Source organism: Anopheles aquasalis, chromosome 3 (assembly GCF_943734665.1).
Source record: "Anopheles aquasalis chromosome 3, idAnoAquaMG_Q_19, whole genome shotgun sequence".
Taxonomy (NCBI): domain Eukaryota; kingdom Metazoa; phylum Arthropoda; class Insecta; order Diptera; family Culicidae; genus Anopheles; species Anopheles aquasalis.
The window spans coordinates 2,670,302-2,692,500 of record NC_064878.1 but is presented as its reverse complement, the minus strand read 5'-3'; the positions used below and the strand labels follow the sequence as shown (position 1 = coordinate 2,692,500).

The 22,199-nt window shown below is 48.0% G+C and overlaps 1 protein-coding gene across 4 annotated transcripts in view; it reads right to left on the bottom strand.

Annotated features, from left to right (window-relative positions):
• LOC126579256 (G protein-coupled receptor kinase 1) overlaps positions 1-22,173 on the bottom strand; it is a 76,793-nt gene extending 54,620 nt beyond the window's left edge. The window contains exons 1-2 of one of the 4 annotated variants that reach the window (XM_050242683.1): positions 22,104-22,173; positions 18,989-19,717 (exon numbers count right to left, since the gene is read on the bottom strand). In XM_050242683.1, the coding sequence (XP_050098640.1) occupies positions 18,989-19,101 (113 nt within the window). In that variant the 5' untranslated portion in view covers positions 19,102-19,717; positions 22,104-22,173. Of the gene's footprint in view, positions 1-18,988; positions 19,718-21,751; positions 21,835-22,103 lie in introns of those variants that run through there. The other 3 variants (XM_050242686.1, XM_050242685.1, XM_050242684.1) reach the window with 3 other exon arrangements.
• Between the last annotated feature and the right edge of the window lie 26 nt (positions 22,174-22,199).

The window sequence follows — 22,199 nt, the reverse complement described above, 5'->3', positions numbered from 1 at the left end:
CATCGGCCCAAGGACAAAGCGGCCAAATGCGAAATCTGGCATCCAAGTGATTGGGAAGAACGGAGGGATATCGGGGGTGGTCTGGTCGCTCTGGCGTCAGAGCTCAGCGCCACTCAACCGTACCACCATCAATCTCTTATTCCGTATCTTCCGCTTGATCCATCTCGAGCTCTCGAACGTTACGAGCGAGTTCTGCGTAAGGTTCGCTGGAGATCAGATTCATTTCCTTTCGGTTCCCTTGCCCTTTTCCTCTATCACTCCTTCCGGCGGTGGCAGAGTGTGGTCCGAATAAAGAAAATGATGATTCCGGTGCTCTGCCGTCCACTATAGGGACAGAGTTCGATTTGAACGATTGATCTTACCCAACGATGAACCACGGGGCTGAAGAGGTTCATTGCCACCGACACACCACCACCACCACCACCACCACAGCGAGTATGGAAACGGAAACGGTGCCTCCAACAATTGATTTTGAAATGTCGATGTATTTGTGTCCCGACATAAAAGAGGCAAATCTCATCGGATTCAGTCACGTTAAGCGGACGCGATCGGATCGATTACGAGAGTTTCCTCGCAGCCACAAAACCGAAACCGAAAATCAGTACCCTCCTGTGGTCACACAGATATCTCTGCCATACACACAACACATCCACAGCCCGCCCTCAACTCTGTCTGCATTTCTTAACTTTCCACCAAAAAACGATGGATGTGCTGGGAGTTGGAGTGACTTTTCATTTAACTTCAACCTCAACAACTTCAACTTTGCCGTCGTCGACTGCTACCCCATAAATGGCCACATATCCTGACCAGCAGAGCAGTTGAAGTTCAGAGAAGAAGTAGAAGAAGACGAAACAAGTTGTCAAGCGCTAAGCCCCGTGGCCCAGACACGGCGATGCTGCGGGAAAATGATTCGGAAAAGTCAAAACTTGTTTGCTGCGTTCGTTTTGACTTCGAAAATCACTCTCCCGCTCGACGAAGGGACAACGATGAATGTGGCACAAAACTTTATCATCGAGCGTGTCCGTTGCCAGGGGAAAGCTGTATCATTGTCCCCCCATCAGTGGGGCACGCACGGTTGGAATGACTTTTTGGACTCGGCTCACTCTCGGTGGAAGCAAGTTTTGTCCCGCTTCTTCTTATCTTGTTCCTTTTGTTTCGATTGTTTGCCGTTTGAAATTGTGGTACGACAAAACGGGTTAGTGTGAGATTGTCCCACGGAATCCAAGGATACGCGAGTTGTCTTCAATATCAACCACACAGCACAGCACAACCCGCTAAGCACATTAGAGTAACCGCTGCTCCAGCGTAGCAACCACTCAACGGTAGCGCATCACAGTAACCACCGGCTGGTGTGCCAACGACGCCATCATTACCGCGCTCAGAGATACAATGAAACAAAATGGCAAAATGAGGAAAATTTAAACCAACACACACAGGGACGCGCGCACGAAGCACTCGTGCGATGGTAATTGATTTTTACGATGGCGAGCGTGCACGTTGACAATTGTGGTGGTGGAGGTTGGTGTTGGTGGTGAGTGGATGAGTTGTGCAAACACTTTTACGACTTTATCGTGATGGCGCACGCACACACACAATCACACACATTCAGCGTGTGCAGCTGTGAACATAAATTCCACTTCCACCAGCAGCCTCGATCGGTTGTAAAGCAACAGCGGCAGAGAGTAAGTGGCGAAAAGAGAAAGATAATTTCCCCGTTTTATGATCCGGATGCTCACGCGATCCGCATCGTTTTAATACGGCTTTGCTTTCCCTCGATGAGTGAGCCCCGGCAGCTGATTAATAATGGGTTTAAGGCGCCATATTGTAGTATATTTTTCAGTTTTGTTACCATTTTATTTTGGTGGGAAATCCTTCATACAACTCTGGTGGAGAAATTCAATACGATACGACGATTTTTCGTTTGATGAATATTTTTAAAATAATGTTTGAACTGTCCTTTACAAAAACCACCAATTTGGGGCTATATATCTTATGTTTCCATCATAAAAACGCGAAAAAATCGTGAAAAAACGTGAAACACCATGCGCCTCCATTTTCAAAATTTTTGATTTTGTCTCCACAACGCGCTGCTTGAGGCCTAGTGAACTTTCTTGTGACTCCAAATCGCCTCACCAACCGCTCGATAATTAATGTAGGTTCAGTTTCCACGCCACCGAAACTGGTTTACCCTGGCGATGGTGACCTTCTCGGTATGTTAATGGGTTCCATCGCTTGGCGAGCCACATTACACGCGTTCCCAACACCATCATCATCGTTGTCGCTTGCTACGAGTCCAGCCGAGAACAACATTTGTCACAAGTAAGGTAAAGTAAAGCGCGCGCCATCTAGGGAGGCAGCGATGCCGCGTTGCCAAGCCGACAACTATTTGTCAGCCATTTTTTCGTCATTCGTTTTAAGGACACAAAATGGAGCACTGAAGATACGCAGATACTACCTTCGTTACTGGGCGCTGGGCAGTCATTCATTTCGCAATCTTACCCCCAACAGAAACAGGCTTATTGCATGGTGTGTGGGTGCGTGCGCGTGTCGCATCGACGTGACACCAGTTCGTCCCGCAGTTCGTGAAGTATCATCCCCCATTTAGGTTGATAAATGAGGCCTCTCTTAAGGAAAGTCTTTTGTTTCGCTTAAAAGTGTGTTACAAAATGGGGGAGTGAAAAATGGCGCGCGAGCAGAGAAGTGGCATTATCTTTCGTTCGGTCCAGCAGCGCCTAGAATAAGTGAATATGCTATGAATGCTTTTCCGTAAGTTCGACACCACCGATTGATGTTTTATCCACTTTTGTTGTTTCCGTTTGTTTTCCCTTCATTTTCTATGCTACCAACCACACACATACAAACAAGAGGAATCAAACTGTCAATCATCATAATCAGATCCCGAAGTTACTTGCCATCCAAGTAGTGCAAGCGTGTCCCCTGTACACGCAGAGAGAGAGATAGAGGGAGCAAACTTTCGCACAACGAGAGGCAATTGCGGAACGTCAAACATCATTGGAGGCCCCGCGGACCGAACTCCATCTTCACTAATGTCAGACGACACGGTCGCTTCCCTCTAATTAGTTCCTTATCGTATTTATTACCATCAATTCCCGCTCCTTCGCTACGGCGAGACGACTGATTGGATGCGAATGGCGGCCATTCGGTCGTGAACATGTTCGCATGTTCGCGTGTCCCCGTCCCTGTCCCTGTGGCCCCTTCGTAACAATCCGTAGGAGCGCCGCCACACGACATTACGACGACCGAGTTTCCCTTTGCAACGGAAGCGACACGGGCGCCTAGACAATCGATAACGAATTCCAAATTATTGTCTCGCAATTCGCAGAGAAAATGCGATTCGCTCCCCACCGCCCGGCACTCGGAAAAACTCGGACGAATAAGTTGAGCTTTTGTTAATAAATAAATCTCATTCGTTTGACTTTTTTATCTCTTTTATGGACACTTTGACAGGACACGCGAGTGGCCGCGAGTGCTTGCTACCGAAGACCATCAGACGACGACAAAAGACGCCGGCACGGCTCGCACAAGGATAATAATCGTATATTTTATCCGATACTCTCGCGCTCGCTACTGCCCGGCTCCCAATCGCAAGGCGCATCAAGAAGCCACGCGATAAAGCGTGTCCTTAATCAACCTCGAGAAAGCGACGCTGGTTTTAGCGTTCTCAGCACTGTTTCACCTCGCGCCCCTTTCGCACTCCTAACGGAGCTTCTTTGTCTTCATTATCAGCTCGCTGCTCAGACGGATAACGGCTCGTTTCGTGCGAAAGAAAAGAGCAATCGCGAGATGTTCTACGCGGGGGTTTAAGGAATAAAAATGGCTTTATCCTCGGCTCTGAGAATGCTCTAATCCTAGCTTCGATGATGAAAATGGAACCGAAAAGTCAAATCCCACACTGGGGGGGGGGGGGGTGGGGTAAGCATGAAGTATGCTCATAAAACGAATCATAACATACAATCCACATCACATCCATTTCAAGAAGGTTAAGCGTTTCGCTTTTGGTGCCAACTGTTCTTCTCGCCGCTCGATCGAACCCGTTTTGACCTTTGGTAAACTTTTATTCATTGTCACATGATCCGATTTTGCCTTTTTGGTCAATACCACAATATTAACAAGAACAAACCAACCAATCCGTTCCAGCCAAAGAGCGTACCATCAGGTGTGGTTTTCGCAATGCCAATTGCTCCGCTCAATTAATCATTAAACAGTTAATTACTTGATGCAGCCCCGGGGTGGTGTGGTGTGCTCATATTTCATTTGCAGCGAATGTAAAAAACCAACCGGAACAAATTCATCAAGACACAAAACAAACAGCAAGCAAGCGAGTGAGCGAACGAGCGATAAAATATGGCCGCCCATGCTCGGTACCTCGTTTTTTGTTGATTTTTAAACATTTTTAATTAAGTTCGTTTGGCACACACGAAACTGTGGAGTGAAAAGGCGAGGTTCCCACTCCTTTTCACGTGCCTGTCGCGAATCCACATCACGATCATGTGGCGGCGCAGTGAACCGAGTACAGACAATGCGATACAAAGCGAGACATTAACGTTCCAGCTTCTGTCACAAAATTGCTCCACAATGGGAGCTCGCTCAGTGGAGCCGGGGGTGGAGCAGTCAATCGTCATACGGTTGGGTTGGTGGATTCATGCGAAACCACCGAGTCCACCACCAACTGACTGTATCGTTGGCACAACCGCTGAAGATTGAAATTGCCCTGACAGCCGTAAAATAAAGGATTATAGCGGAGCAATGGCCTATCAGAGCCCGTCCCAGGCGCCATTGATACACCAAGAAGTCGTGTGGCAAGCAAAAAAGGCATTAGCCCAAAACCCAGTGAACCATTGTGGGGGGGGGGCGGGGGGAGGTTTCGCGTGAAACTAGGGATCATGGGAACCACTTTTGGCGTTGGTAACATAAAGCAAAAAAAACGCCAGCTTCCTCATAAAGCGCAACATAAAGAAGAAGGAGCCGGACTCGGAAATAATCCTGCACTGGCGCTAGGCTTCAGGCTTCTGGGGCCCGTTGGCCATGGCTGCCCTTTCGCTAATCCACCCCTAACCTCCTCTCTTCCTTCTTTCCACCCCTGCCCATCCCTTTTTGGTGCTCTCGAATGCGCCGATATCGTTCTATTCCGAGTAGGAACGTTCGCTTGTGCCAACTTTTAATTGTTGATCTTTTCGTCTTTTAATCCCTTTGGTCAAGGCGTCGTGGGGTGTTTTTCTTTTTTTGCGTTTTTTTTTTCTCGAGGACTCCCTGAGTCTCTTTTGGAGATTCCACACCGAATGTTTCGCTTCTTTTTTTCTCCATCGCAAAGAATAAAGCGGCGCATGGCCTTTTTCCTCCGTTTGCAGCAACAGGATGGTTGAATGGCCGCCTTTCGAAGGTCCCCCTTCCCTTTACTTTTGGGAGGGATTTTGATTGAAAATTATCGAAGCGAAGGCAACGCACTTGAGCAGCCTCGGGCACGCGGCAGGATCATGTGTTTCATCATCAGCATCCTTTCTTTCGGTGATGCTGCTGCTGCTGCTGCTGGCGATGTTCCCCATTAAGAACGGACAATCCTTTCAACTTTCGCTTCATCGGACATTCGTTTTGGCTACGCATCGGTGCGGCTTCTACGGGCACTCCGTAACGGCAACCTTTGGGGCATTCGGTGTGTTATGCTTTGAAGAACCCCTTTTTTTTGGATACCTTCCAGCTTCACTGAGTTTAAAGAAGAAGCCTTCACCTACGACATTTAAACAACCTTCCGAAAAGATCGGAATAACATTTAGAAACGTATTGTAGACTAAATAAACTGTCTCAAATCGCAACCGTACTTGAATGTTCAACTCGAATTGCCACCAACGTCCTGAAGCACAACTACACCAACCTTAGCTCCGATTTCGTATTGTTTTATTTCTTAATTTTCCATCCCAATTCATGATCACATCCCATTGACCTTTCTTTTGATTGAGCCAAACGAAGGAATACCTTCCAACACACCTGGTGCTAAGCGAAACTCGCCTCGCTATTTGTTGTGGCCTTTGGGCTTCTGAGGATGACGAGGATTTTCGTGCACCTGGCGGTTCAATCGACTGCGGCGGTGATGACTCCGTCATGCGAACCAGATAATGGGGCAAAAGGGCGAACCTTTCAATTCGGAGGAACCGGAATTTTCCGACCGAGAGCAATAAGCGTGAGAAAATTTATGCTTTTCTTCCTTTGAAGCTTATCTCTTCGTTGCCTTTTTTCCACTTACGCTCCCTCTCTCTCTCGCTTTCCATTTGACTCATCATTTTCCTCATCCTCTGTCTGGTCTCTTCAAAACGGGAGCCCACCGGGGTCATCAAAATTGTCTCACTAAAATTAGCCCTCAACAAGACGCAGAAGAAGCGGCGAAGCTTTAATTCAATGATTTTGCCGCCTTTCCGCCGATCGGAACCGTGAATTGGGACGAGCCACTAGACCCTTCTTTTCGGCCTTCAGTCAATCAGTTCACCGGTGTTTTTCGCAGAAATTTAGCCCCACTCGTTGTGTGCTCGATAATTGAGAGGTGCGTAGTGGTTCCGGTGTAGAAAAAGGTTACCCACCCGGAGGAGGACAACAGCCTAGCACCCCGATAAGCAGATTAGGATGCGAACAGTGCAAAGAGAGAGTGAGAGTTCAATTTGCTTTGATCTGTCTAGTGAGATGCGCTGTTTCGTGGAATAAGGGGCCAAAGTTGAGCGGCTTTTAAATTGGCGATCAATGGTGGGAACGCGATTCAATTCAAACCAAACTCATGTTCTGTGTACCAGACGGGAATTATTCTTAATTCTTTTTTTGATAATACATGCCAGAGTGGATCTTTTATTGAAATCCTCTTTGCGCAGTACAAGGCAATCACATCCTTTTGACGCCAAAACCAACCGCCAAGCTCTTCAATATCTATTCCTTCATGAAAGTATTGGAAATGGAAAAGGCTTATTTACCAAAAAAAAAAAGAATCGCAACAATAAAAAAGCATCCAGAAACAACGGCCACTACGTACTGAAACTGAAATGGATCCATTAAATAATAATGGTTCCAGCGTCGGTCGTACAGCAAAAACCCACGAAACCCCATCATTGACGCATTGCCGCACCAATTGCCACCTGGGTCAAGTTGGACAACAACCGCAGCGTAAAAGCAAATAGGCATAATTATCATTTTTCATCATGCAAACCGAAAGCCACCAGCGCAGCGACGCGGTTAACCTTTTGGCATTTCCTTTTATTGCCACAACTCCGGACGTACGCAACCACGAGCACGAAGATGAAACAATGGTAAATAGTCCCCTCTTGCTCTTAGCGACAAGATGAGATCTAGAGGGATCGGGGCTTTTTTTTTATTAAACTGATTGCCATCCAACCGGAGCACGAGCAGCGAGTGCGCTGCCTCTTACGATTGCCACTACAATTTCCTTTTTCGGCAAGTGTTTATGAGAAACTGCCTTAGGCGGATCGGCGAACAGGTTCTCGGCCCCGCTACCGGCCGTAGCGGTCGTAATCCTGTGTCTCAACATTGGAAGGTCAAAACGTAAAACCCTCCAGGGGATCCCCTCGAATCGACGCAGAAACCACGATCCTCGAGACAATCGGTGTCGAGGAGAAATTATCTCAACCACAGCCTCAGGCCAGCTGGGCCCGATTGTGGTGAACCACGATCATTAAGTGGAATCGAGATGGTTCGAGATCGCTTCACATGCACATGCACTTGGCCGGAGGAATCCTGTTTTTTTGGCTTTCTCTTTTTAAAATTAAATGTAAATATTTTGATTTATTTAATTTGGCGAACCAGCTTGTTATTAAAACATTAATAATGCGTGCATCAGCACAATTTTGCATCGTGTTTGATTCCTAGAACCCCTTTCCTGATCACTTTCCATTCCGGAAAACATCATCCAATATTGAAGCTAGTGAGTAACTTCTCCTTTTTTCGCCCTTCAGCCCGATTCTGCCCCTCACACGGACACTGTGTCCCGGTGTTTCCACATTCGATTGATGCTGTTTGCAACGTTTGCGCACCGTTTTTCCCTGGCGAGGGCGATCCTGAAGCTTTGCTACAAAATTGTTTGCTGTTTGCGCTTCCGATGGTGTTTGCTGATCCGAACCGAGAGCATGTACCCATCGATACGCTTTACTCAGTGTAAAAGGGGAGGAAAAGGTACAGGATTCCATCCCCCTTTATGGTATGTGGTGGTACGCACCACCAGCTAGGTAGCTAGGGCTGAATGAAGGACAGCAGAAGGAGAGGGAGAGAGCTGGTGTGGTTCGTATGTTGTGATTACATCCCCTCCGGAAGCCACACACGCCATCACCAGTAGTTCCAACGATGCATCAGTCAAACATATTTATTTTCAGTTATCCTGCGTGCATTGTGAATTGTATTTTAAATTCACGTGGGCTCAGTTTGAATCCACAAATGAAAGAGACAATATTTATCAATTTAGAAGATCATGTTCATCGGGAAAATATATTTTTTGCTTCACTTCAATCATATGTGAATTGAGGACATAAAGCGACATTAACACTATTGCGAAGCCAAAAAGGTCGCAATTTGCAAACGATGCACGTGTAAAAACGTTGAGAGTAATCCATTACAGCGACCCACAAAGGCTCCACAAATAATCCCATTTTACGCGAGGACACACATTTTCATTCTCCCATTAATCTGCAATAAACTTCCAATAAAGACCATCCCACCCCGCTTCCATTTCTTGTTATATTCTATTTTAAAACACACACTTTCACCAAACACCGGCGCTCCAGCGCAACATAATATTGATCATAATTTATGACAATTACAACATATGGCCCAGCAGCGCGCTTACCGCTGCTTCTGTCCCACTCAGCACACAGCACAAGTGGCCCGTGTGACCTGCTGGCGTAATAAAAACGAATGTGTCCTCGCTCGATAAACCGCCCATCACCGCCGCAGCCAGGAGAAAAGGTGGTCCCCGGGAACGCAAATCTAATTTATTTTTCAACCCCTCCATCAGAACCTGAACACACTCTCTATGTGGTGGTGGTGGTGGTGTTCTGGAAACTTCGCTCCGATCCGATGATGACACGATGATGCGCTCACCAAACAGCTGATTTAAATTGACAACCATGATGTTCTCTCTAGGCGCCACCGTTCGCTCAGATTGGTGCTCAGGTGCGAGGCTCGACCAGCAACGATCGATCGTAAATCGATCGATTCTGTGGCGAGCGTTCACTACACCCTTCGAAGTAACGTTTTGTGGCGTGAAGCTGTGGCACTACTCTACCTCTCTGGTCTCTAATTTGCATCCCTGATTACAATGATGATGATGACGATGATGAAGGTAATGTTCTTAACCATCGTCATCCAGCGACCATGTGAGCTGGAGATGGAACTGAAGTGCTATTACAACATTATGCTCACTGTTGGGTAAAATTAACCAAAGGTACTCACACATAGCGAGCATAGTTCCGTTCTCCAGTACCTTTCGATCGATAGAACCGTATGTAGCGGATACTTTCTGTCTAGTTTGTGTTCTAATTTGTAAATAGAACACAGCCAACAAGCTGGTGATAACGAATGGAAACAACGACGACGACGACAACGATGACGATGATGGGCAGCTCTGGCAGCACTGAAAAGCAGTGTCATCCAATAGCAGAAGCAGAAGTAGGTCAGCCACCTCCATAGCACCCCCGCCCGACGAGTGCGCGCTAATTTTAGTTTCAAAAACCAAAACGTTGATGAGAAATGCATCAATCACGTTTCATCTCATCGGGAGTGCCAGCATGTGTGGCCAACCGACGGTCGGATGATGTGGCGATCGGTTGTGATTAATCGAAAGAAAGCCACCGCTCGCTCGGTCGTCATCTCAAGTGGAGGGGGGATTTTGCAATATAACGATGGAAGGAAAGTTTCTAAATTAAGGCCGGCCTGGCATGTGATCTGCCTGGAGAGCGAAAGTTCTAAAGGGTTTTATCTTTACTTTCGGGAGTGAAACAAATACCTTCGTCATAATTATATCAGTAATTGCGTGTGACAAGAGTTTAATCAGAAGAAAATCAGATGGCCCCGAAAACTCTCGATATGTAAAAGGATTTCGCGATCAGCGTCCCAATTTCAGAGTTACCAGAGATCCATTTTTCATCCCCGAAAGCTCATATTTTACATTTTTTGTGGTCCACCATCATCATCATCCTGCGCCATCTCTCCATTTCGATTAGTTGGCACTTTTTTGGGACGAGTCTAACTTCGCTGTTCCTTCGCTTTGAAAACCAAATCTCTACCACACAGTGCTAGGAAACCGATTCGAGCAAGACCAGTTTCCTGTCTACCAATATCGTCTACCGACACCTACTCCGCGCGGTTCCGCTTCCTTCCTACGCTCGAACACACACAGGATGAAGCATAATTTGGAGGCAAATTGTATCATCGTCATCGGATGCCGAAATTGAATTATTCAAAAATAAAATAGGATAGATAGAAGCATAAGCTCTCGTGGCCGCCAACCGCAACGGGCGCATGATAAATTGAGTAAAAATAACGAGACTTGGAGTCCAACTTTTTGCGCTCGGCTTTTCCTCGTCCCGTTCCTTTGCCACTTTCCGAGTGCATAATTCGGTTAATCTGCTGGCCAAGTTGGCTTCATAGTTAAGCAATCAATCTAGCTCCTTTTACTACGGATTATCTATGCCTTTCTGTTTGATTCTCGAACGATACAAGCAAGCTGGAGAATGTTTGATGAAAAATAGCGTTACGCTACTCTACTCTTGTGTATTTTCCGATAGCGTAGTACCAATAGGAGCAGGCAGTAGACATGATCTACGTCAAACAATTTCATCATCTCGGTCTATCAAACGAAAGCAACAAAAACACGTGCCATACGTGCGACGACAACGCACAAGTGAGATTCTAATTTTGGATCAACGAAAGGCAATTTCGGGCCTTTCTATATGCACCGTGCTCCTGGATTAATACCTGACACCAGCGCCCTCTGACAACAAAGGGCCCCTGGATGGCCAGTGGACGGAATTTTCATCACAAATTTTCCGACAACCAAACCAGATCCATTGTCCGACCACGGGCGGTGTCCAACAACAGCAAACCTGGTTGGCACCTTTAGGGAGGACACGCGCTTCTGACCGCTTATCTGTTGACACGGAATGGAAGAATTCCTCATCACCGTCATCGTCGCTTTTCACGTTGGAATTCGTTCATATCGCAAAACGGAGCAGAATTGACGTATGTGCCTTCTATCTGACCCCCAATGAGGCCCTTTATCACTCGCTGAATCCCTCCGATAGTTCGATTCGATTCCATTTCCACGCAGTCGTTGATGATGGGTCGTTGAAGGATTCAAATGGGGCGCCTTATCGATGAGGCGGACTGTGTTGTGTATTCAATGATTAACGTGGCATTTGCCTATTCTACCACGGTGGTAGTGCTAAGCCTGCTTAACACGCTTTTCCATTCCACCCATCCACAGCCGATGGCTCGTGGGAAAAAGGGGAATTTCCCGGTTTCTTTTGTGTGCGAGCACCGCAAGCCTCTTATCGAAGCCGATAATTAATTATCGAACCACCAAACGTGCTTGACCATTACTGGCATTTTCGTCGCTCTTTTTTTTCGGCGCAAATATTCAGTAGCAGTTGCCACTTGGTTTAGCAAATAGACAAAGCCCGTTGTGAGAAGATTGGCTCTCTGTATCTGTGACCGCCACGAGGAGGAAAATTGGGACGAGCTTTTTCTCATCAGCACACCAGTAACCGGCAGCAATTAGGGAAGTTGTCATACAATCACCTAATTGCATTCGAAAGCATTTCCAGCAATAGTATGGCACGCGATCTGGCACCATTCTCGCGTTTTAATTATCAGCAGCCGCAGCTGATCTTCAGTTGACAATATACCAAGTAGCATAAAGTAGCATAAATTAATTTTACCATCGAAAAGATGCTTAAAAGCTGTAGCTAATGAATAAAAATACTTTCAATTAACCATCCCTCACATTACTCATAAAATGTAGTATTTTTAAGGATCAAACATAAAGGAAAACACTTAATTGCGCACTTTGTGCACACACAGCGTTGGAGCGGTAAAGCTGGGAAAATCCAAAACACCCCCTCCCCCCCCGGAAGCAATCGATCCACGGTTCGCCTTTTCAACGAGCCACAAGCCAAAAACAAAGAGAAAATCGAAAAATACTTTCCGCGAACACCACGAACCAAACGCGCATATTAACGCCACACTCCAGCCAGTCAGCAGCATAAACATGCACATAAAATGCGACGTAAAAACACACACAAATAACAATTGCGTGCTTGTGTGTGTCACGAGCGCTATCGTGTTTCTGCTGTTGACATTAAATTTAATTCCATTCATACTCGACTGCTGCTGCTGCTACTCCCTGGCCCTGGCCCTGGCACTGGCCTGGCATTACATCGAGTATGTGTCATTCCACTTCTTCCTCTCCCTCGGTTCGGTACCGTTCCAACGATCGATTGAACTCACACTTTATGCTTAGCGCAAGTGGAGCGCACGATAACAGATTTTGGTTTTTCTGAAAGTTGGCGAAAAAAGGGACCAAAAATGCGAAGCTTTTTGGAGTGGAAAATGACGTGCTACTCGCATGACTCACTACCCCGTGAGTAGTCCGTGAGCATAACAAACGCAACGCTCTCGTCGTCGGTTCCGAGAAACGCGGGCTGACACGGATGTTTTTTGATGTCGTGCCAAGGGAGTTTCATGTTTTTCTTCGTGTTAATGTTCCCAGTAGGCGCGGGTGTGGCGGCGTTATTTTATGCTTCCGATTGAAACAGGCCAGGGCAACACGTTTCGATTAGTGGCTATAGACAAAAGACAACATTTACCTCTTTTTTTTTGCTTTGTTTTTCGGACCTAACATACCTTCAGGTTCGCTGTTTCAGTCGTCAATTGATGGTGCCTTTCTCGATGGCCTCGTATAAACATACTCTCGACAATTGGGTAGTAGGCGGCGTGCTACTCTATCGCACCCATCGTGGCCCAAAGTACCACGACGCTGTACTAAAAGCTCAGCTAGCGCAGCCATCTTTGATCTATCGACCGGTGTATGAGCAAATTTTTGTGGCCCTCCAACGAGCTGAAGTAGAAGACTGACGCCCGTCGGCCCGGGAATGGGGGTCCCATACATATGCCCGGCGCACATATTGTTTATTATGCTTCGCTCGTAAAATAATACACGTCCGTCCGCCTGCCAGCCGCGTGTATGCAAACCGGAAACGGATTGGATGCGAAAATGGCAGCATAAACGTGGAGTGGGACAAAATTTACCAAATATAAAACCCCCCCGGGGTGGTTAGAATACAAAAAAGGGCCAACAAATCAATTCCACCATACCATGTTGCAACATGGCGCTTTTACATACATTTTATGCGCGCTGAGATCAACGATTGATTCGTGCACGGTTGCTACAGAGAGCAAATTGCATAAACTCGTGGACCAGACCGACACACACTGGGCCCTAGACACGTACCGTTGCTATCAGAAATTGCGCCACCGATTCTACGCCCCGTCGGATACGCCCTTGGTTCGGGGAGACGATAAAACATTGCCACACCGGGATTGCCGGTGGCGGAATTCTGTGTGCGCCCTCGTTACCCTTTACTTTGTGTTCCAACGATATCACAGGTTGCACCGGAACCCCCCCCCCCCCCCCTCTCTCGCTTATGTTTATCTAGAGAGTCACAACGCTGCGTTATCACTATTGACACATCCTCACACCCCGTGCGGGCATGCTGTTGATGTGTTTTAATCTCCAATTGTGGCGACAACACGTGGCACACCACGGTATTTGACAACGAAAACGCGCACAATTGTTGCAATCGAAATCGAGGATGAATTTAGTCTTTCAAAGAGTTGATCATGGCCACTCAAAGCCCACCAAGGTCGCGTGTGTTCCGATCCGATCGCTCGCAAGGCCCTAATCGATCGAGCAAATATTGATTCGATCGTTTGCGTCAATGGAATGCTCATTAGCCGGTAGCAAAGGCCCGGCTTCCCTCTCGCAATGGAATGCTCGTTCAACTCTCCACAAACAATGAGTTGCACAAAGCACGAGTTGCCACTGTCCATGGGTTAAACGTTGGTAAACTTTCTTCCACTTTCAAGCTAGCTTCAGACACACTAACATCTCTTACTCGCGCGAAATAACGATTGACTTCGCGTAGCGCACACCCAGCGAGGCCAATTGTTGTTCACCTTTGCCCGTCGGCCCGCTGTGAGGGCTGTGAGTCAAGTCCCTCGCGCCTCGATCACCTTGAACGAATGAGCAAAACGATCTCCAAACGGCCGCCGTGGGGGGAACAACGCTCAAACTGATGAAAAAGATGGCGACACACGGTCTCGGACTCGGCGGCTGACGACAAGCGCAAGCCACCTTATACACATCATCACAACCGTATCCATTGGCGCATATTGACGAGAACACATTCTCGGTGCACACATTGTGTAACACATGCGCATGCGATGCAGTTCTGAAAGGTGACCCCATACGCCTACTGGCCACAAAGTCACTAAAGCAGCGTAAAGAGAATGATGGTGATCGGGGGAACGACACCGAACGACAAAAAGGAAGGACAAAACGGGAAAGGACAATAATACAAAAGTCGAGGAACGCCGAGCGCAAATTACGTGAATTTAATTTATGTTTTTAAAGCTGCGAAAAGATAGAAAACAAAACGCACACCACAGACAGAAACAACAGAGCCCGACAAAGTGCGAGCGGGCGTTTTTTAATTGACCAACTCTCGGACACATCCCGCAAACGGTGTCACTCGGCAGCAGCGAGCAACCTTCACCTGAATGGTGTTTGTGCGTGCGAGTGCGAGTGGGAAGGTGCGAAGCGGCAGGTATTGTGGGGCTGACTCAGAAGCACCACGGTTGACCGGAAGGTGAATGAGAAAACACGCGAATCACGTGTTGCGCGTGAGAACGACCATACGATCGGTGCGCAGTCTAGCAGCAGCGAAGGTGTTCGATCGCGTTCCGCATTGTTACTGCCACCACCACCACCCTTTTTCTCGTCGTTGTTTGTTTGTTTTAACAACTAAGGGAGACAGACTTGCGCGCATTCGATGCATGACTGTGAGTGCTTTGTAGCTGGGCGCTAGAGGAGCTAGGGCAAAAACGATTAAATGATAAACGATTATAATATAATCGCTAGATCGAGTTGTGTAAATTGTTTGTGTAAACATGATTAGCACACACCACCACCAGCTATCATCGATCGTACACAATGTATATTGTGGGTGGCTGTTGAAATTGGTTTGGAGTGATATTTCATAATTTTTGGTGATTGAATGCTGAGAAGATGACGATGGTTTATTTTCCTTTTTATAGAAAGCGAGTAGCACACTTTCACGGGAGAGTAAGGTTGACAATCGCTCTTCCTATTCGCTCGCTACATCAATGATGTACGATCGCTGCCATTATTGTGCCATGCACAGATGTGCGCTGGCTCATCGAAGGGGCTGGTAATGGTGAACATTTTATCATTCTATCGCAAACCATATTTCTACTCTCCAAACTGAACCCACATGCCAATCGGACTCCGTTCGATGCCCTGAAGAGTGGCAATCACCCATCGTCATCATCATCATCATCATCATCATGATCCGAGCCTTGCGCACCATAATTTATGCATCGAACCATTTAAATAGCAATCAAGTTCGACGAAGACGAAAGTACGGCCCCTGCCACCGTGCTGTTCCCTTTGGTTTTCGCCCGCATGAATTAATCATCGTGCACTCGATTATTGAGTAGCCATTTGCGCGTCACTCTGTTTCTCTCCCTTCCTTCCTTCCTTCCTCGTGCCAATGATCCCCTTTTACTTGTACGTGCGCCTCTTGAGAAACGAAGAAGTTCCACATCTTGGCAGCTTTTTTGGGGGTCACGGTTTTTGGTGCTATTCGCATTAGCAGGATCCCCGATCCAGGAAAGGACTGTGCAATGCACGCAATGAATCATTCACTAAGCCATCCGCGGTCAGCAAAGGTTCGGCAACGTCGGCGGCTACTCATCTTGTCCCAAAGCCCTTGTCCTGGTATCATCAACAACATCGCGTCCCGTTTCACAGCGACGTCGCAAGCGAGCTTGCCAGCGAGTTGTTGAGGAAACGACGTACCGTGTTTCTAGAGGAAGCAGCAAGTGAACCGAAAGTCACGTGCAGCCGCGGTAAATTGATTCTGGGCATGGTCGTCTTACGTCGGAGAAGCACCCAGCGAAGCAGTTGTTTAGCCAGCTGCTAGTTTGAGTTGAGTGGAAAACTTTAAAAACAGTGCTTAAACTTAAACAGCGATTGTGAGTAAAGTCTGTCTGGCTCGCTAGCGAATGGTAAACGAACCGAAAACTGCAACTCAAAGTAATGGTGATAGTAGCGTCATGCTAGAATGTCAAACATGAGAATCAAAATCGGATAAACAAAACGGCGCGCAGTAAAGCAACGATCATAAATTGTGGTATTGTAATAAAATTCCCCACGACTCCCTTTTTTTTTAGTGTCTTCATTCCGTCATGCTTCCGAAAAATATCGGGATCAGCGCCATTAAGTGTAGGGTGAAAGTCAGAAGCGAATGTACTACGTGCCAGCTCACCCCACGTGGTCCCTTCTCGACGTCTGGGCTGGCTGCTCAAAGAATGAACGACCCTAGGGAGCGTGTGGCCGTCAGTTCTGTAATGCTTGTAGTACCAGCTTGATCCAGACTAACCTTTCCCCTGCCGGCCCTTCCATCCGCATGAGGAGCGCGACAAAAAACATGTGAATATTGCTGCTCGTGACATAAAAACTCTCTTCCAGAGACGCCAGAGAAAGAAAGAAACCCCGCATGAAACATGCATAAAACGGGCTTTTTTATTATTACTTTATATTGTTGCACCCTCTTCCTCTGTCTCTTCTCCTCTGCCTTCCTGCTCAACAGCCAAACCGAACGGTGCGCCTATTAAAGTGTTGGAGATACGCGGAAATAAAGCCAAAGAAGTGTGCTGGTGATGGCGCACGGAGGGACTGGTGCAATCCATTTGTCGTGGCGCGTGACACAAGGATACGAAGGAACACACAATTAACGTAATGAAGATAGTGCGCCATCGTGCGCCATCGCAGTCCCGTGTGCTCTTGATTGCAACGAAGAGCTGAGAGCAGAGGAAAACGGAATCGGACCATTGTTTTATGGCTTCTCGCGCTTGCAAACTGTTTGTGCTTGAGTTCTGCAGGCCCAGGGGAAGGGGCGGCGAGTTGCCAGTGTCATCATCAGCGTTGTCTTCGTGTCTTTTGCTCTCGATCTCGATGCAACAGTTTCGATGGCATGGCTTCTGTGCACCATTTCGCAATGTGTCAAAAGCAAAGGATTTAAAACGTTGTTTAGTGAAAGACATAAACTTTGTCGTCTTCTCTCCGGAACAGAAAGCAACAGGCACTTCCAGGAATTCTTGGATCCATCTCCAGTAAACAGAAATCTTGAAAGAGATCATTAGAACACGTGGCATGGCGTGTACCTTCGACAACATGCGAACCAAACGGAAGCAACCTTTGGTGTGGTCAGCTGTAAGGACCTCATTTTGAACTCCGGCCTGAACCAAGGCCCATTGCTCACAAAATAATGCTATGGCAAGGTTCAGGTAAAAGGCAAACCCTCCCACAGCGCGCGTGGCAGAGATTTCATTATCAAACGCAAACAGTTAAATTAATTGGCCAACGTCTTATTAGACCAGGCCCCCGCCTTTGGATGCGATGTTAAACAGCATCATCATCATCGGAAATGGACAACACAATCGCGAGGTTGCCGTCCGTGCTGGTATTTCGCGGAGGAGGCGGCGGTGGCGTCGTCAACGTCATCATCATCTTCCCCCTATCGCCTATCGAGAGGTAATCGACATGAATTGCCACATGCTTCCGCGCCAATGACGCACAAAACGCGCTTCTCTCGTCGGATTACAAAACCGTGTTCGTGAGCAAACGGAACGAACTTATTGGAAGAGTACGCACGCTGTGGTGGGCGGTGGGTAACTCTCGACTCGCACCCACATCATACGTGAGAAGAGTATGGAAAATTACCCACCGAAACGGGAAGGTTAATTAATAAATGTGGCCGATTGTGATAAGGGTGGAAAATGGACACCCGAGAGGGGGAGGTGTTGTAAATTGAAATGTCCTGCGGGCACTCCACCGGAGTTTGATGTAAAATGGTTGCTGCTGCTACTCCTTCTAATTAAATTGCTTTTCGCGATTCGATGATGATGCAAAGCACAACTATCGACCGCAACGATCATGAATGAAATATTGCTTCAGTGATAGAAGCGTAATAGAGTGGACAGGGTGCAACGCAGTCCAAATAGCGAACCGATAAACAATAATATATTCAACTGTCGAACACCACCTAGAGGGCCCAGTTGTCAATTACAAATCAATTTGCAGATGATGGAAATGAAGATAACAGGACCGGGAAAGAGAACTTTTTTGGCGAGGCCAATTAGTGTCAATCCAGCGGCCCGCTTGGCCCTCCAGATTCCCACCGGTTTGCTGGAAATGCAAAAAGGAATTGCAAATCGATTCCCGATATCTCTCTTCCGCAGAGTAAGAGTAATGTTTGGTAAACGATAATCGATTCTCGCGTTGATTGTTTTATCATCTCCCATCACCACGCGTTGGTTACGATTGGCGTCAAATGATGGCTGGTAGCTAATAGGCATCAACATTTGGGAATGTGTATAGCGCTTCAGCTAGTAACGAGATAGTTCGAAGCAGCTTCAACCACTTTTCCAATCAGACCTCTTGGAGTTGCTCGAAACTCGATCGATTTTTCCGAGAAAACTCCCAAGGATACGTTCGATTTCGTTGCGTTTAAAAGTGTTTTCCATTCGATCTGGGCAAGTGTTTACGTAACCATAAAGATCTTGGCGGAACGGGGAGGGGGGGGGGGGGGAAGAAGTGGTGTCAGTGTAGCTGGCCACTTACCTTGGATCTGGCAGAACGATCTTCTTGCTGGCCCGTGCCGCTGGCATGCATTTGGATTTCTCCATCGCCATCAGATAGCTGACATCGGCCAGCACCGCCTCGAGGTCCGCCATCTTCTTGGCCGGGAGTTTATTGTTTTGTTCCTGGTTGTTGTTGCTGCTGTTGCTGCTGTTGCTGCTGTAACTGATCAGCCAAACTCTCACAAACAGGTCAGCTCAGAGCCGATGGAAACTCTTCGTTTAATTCTTGCGCGCTTCACTGGCCCAGAGGTCAACTCACTCACTGCTTTGGTGCTTTGTTAGCGATCCTTCCTAAGCAAACACTAAACTGGATACACTTTTCCATACGGATTTGCGACGCTTTGCAGGCTGATCACACATTACACTCGACCAAACACGTTGATCAGCACGTGCGCATCACTTATCTCACCTTATTGCAAATGCACTAGGAACACTTACACACACCTACAAATACGCACATTCACGCACACAACTCACACGCAGCAGACGTCCTTAAGGACACGTGGATGGCATTTGCGCGACGAAACGGGGCTACGGCTGGCGATCAATCATTAGCGCCGCGCGCGCATACACAACAAAATCACCTTAACAATCACTGCACACGTACAAACTGCACGCACACTCACCTACAAAGACACACTACACACCGTCACACGTGTGAATCTGCCAGCAGAAGAGAGGATCTAGTTTGCCGGAATGCTACGAGAAACTTAAATAAAAAAAAGAAGTATCCAACTGATGAAGGATGGTGGTAAAAAGGGGGTGGGGGGGGAGGTACAGAGTAGCGCCCCCTCAATTAGCCTGCGAACAACGGTCCTCCATCTGTTTCTCCTCCCGTTCCTCACGGTGGAATGACAACAAACGAATCACGAATTAAAATGGAGTCGCCCGGTGGACAATGATGGTGGACACGGTGGGTCCGCCCACCCCCACTGACCTAAACGCGGCGATCGTTCCTGTCGCGGTCGCGCGGCTGTTCTCAACAATTCTTCTTTCTTCTTTTTTCTTTTTTTTTTAGCGTCCAGATCACCGCCACCGACCGAGACGCGTAACACGCGATCGAAGTAGGCCGGAGGCGGCGGAGTGCAGTACGGAGGGACGGCGACGACGACAACCTTCGCCGATTCCGGCCACCTTCAACTCGATTTCAATGTCGGCCACCAGCAGCAGCAGCAGCAACACCACCACCACCACCACCGCCAACACAGTTCGACGTCTCGGATTCCTCGTCTCCGGTGTTTTGTTGGCGCACGGTGAACGAATGCAGAGTTGTGGAAACACTTTCAGCTAGCACGCGCTGATGATCATCTCTCGTTTGCCATTTTACTCTTGTTAATCGAATATCTTTTGTTTCATAAGAGACACACTAGAAAAATACTAGGGAAATCACTTACGGCGACTGCAGCGGTGATCGGTAAACAGTCTAATTGCCGTCACCGTGCAAGTGTTTGCCCTGGGCCACTGTGATGCGATGCTGTTGGTTGGCACGACAAAGCGACCCCGGTTGCTGAGAGGAAAAAAAAGGGGAGCAGAGATGCGAAATGGTGCTCAGCGGTCTCCATGATCTCTCGCGGCCAAAGGGTACTCCGAGCACTCGCGCCCTGATGCTGCGGGGGGGGGGACGGAGATTCAAAATAAACATTTCGCGAGCATGGGAGAGCTATTGAGCGCGCGCATTGTAAATTGGAACCAAGCGCCACAGCAACCCAACCGAACGAAAACGATACTCTATGCCGCACCGTTTGCCGTTAGAAAATTCCAATCTTGGAGGGAAACCATCCCCCAATAAAAGGGGAGAGTAGGCACCGGGATACAACGCAGATGACTCACAGCATCGATCTAACTCGTTTGATGAAGGGAATTTCCATGATTTTGCTCGTTCCAGTCCCCATCGTAAGCAACAGAGCACAGAGAGCGGCAGCAGCAACTCCAGAGTTAGTCACAGCACGCACGCACACACGACAGTTGGGGATGATGATGATGATGATGATGGGGAGCAAACTCGCAACCGCATCTCATCAGCCACGCTCACTCACTCACTCGCAGTTCACATAGGCCTCGATTTTTGCCTTCTTCCAGCAGCATAAACGTAGCAGGCTGCTATGTTGCGTACGCGCACTGTTGCTCCTAAAAGGGGAGACCGTGGGGCGGGGGGGGGGGGGGGGCTACAGACAGGACACACAACCACACTCCAGGTCTTTCACGCGGCGCGGCGAGATGGGGACGGCGACTTGGGCGACATCAACCCTCGCCATCGTCGTTGTCGTCGTCTTTCTGCGCCGTTATCGTTCGCGAGGCTTTGCACGCATTCAATGTCTTTCGAGTTTATTACTCCAGTCGTGCAAAAACGCACACATACGTTCACAGGTACAGCCGGAACCATCGAACGGTTGGTGCCTTGACCGAGGGAAAGATAAACCGCGGAACGACTCGATTTCTCGCGTCCATGTCGATGCCATTTGCTTCTCGGCTTTATCAGCCAGCGGCCGAACGAGAATGGAGGACGGTCGTAGCCGTCGTCGTCGTTGTCGTTATTGTTGTTGTTGTTGCTGCTGCTGTTAGTCAGAGGACCAGTGATGACGCACAGACGTCCACCTATTCCCTGGTGATACTAGGCCACACCAAATGCACTCTGGATAAAACGACACCCCACACTGATGAACAATGGAGAACACAGGGCAGCACAGCAGAAGGATATTGTGTGCCAATCACACTTTGCAGTTTGCCTCGGGAAGGTGTTTACCACGTCGTCAAGGGCCACTCGGTTGTAGGCTGGAGCTGCTGCTTCTGCTGCTGACTTTCGTACGCGAAACAATCGACGGCTCGACACTCACTGAGCGAGTCGGGGGTCCACAATCTTGGCTGGCGCCCCCCAAATCGTCACGTCGAACTCACGCATGCTGCTCTCGCACGAGATGCACGGGAGAGAGCACGATGGAGAGAACATGCGAGAGCAGCACTTTTGGTGATGCGCGCTACACGGGACGACTGAAAACGGGAACCAGAACCAAATTTACTCCAAGGGTACTACGATCTACTGCTATTTGTTACTTTTCATCAAAACGACATTTGCACAGGTTTCAAACCATGCCTACTACCTAAACGATGAGCACGTGTTGGGGCGTGAATAAAGACGACTGCGAAACCTTGCACAGAACTATGGTCTCGTTACACGGGAATAAAATTGTGCA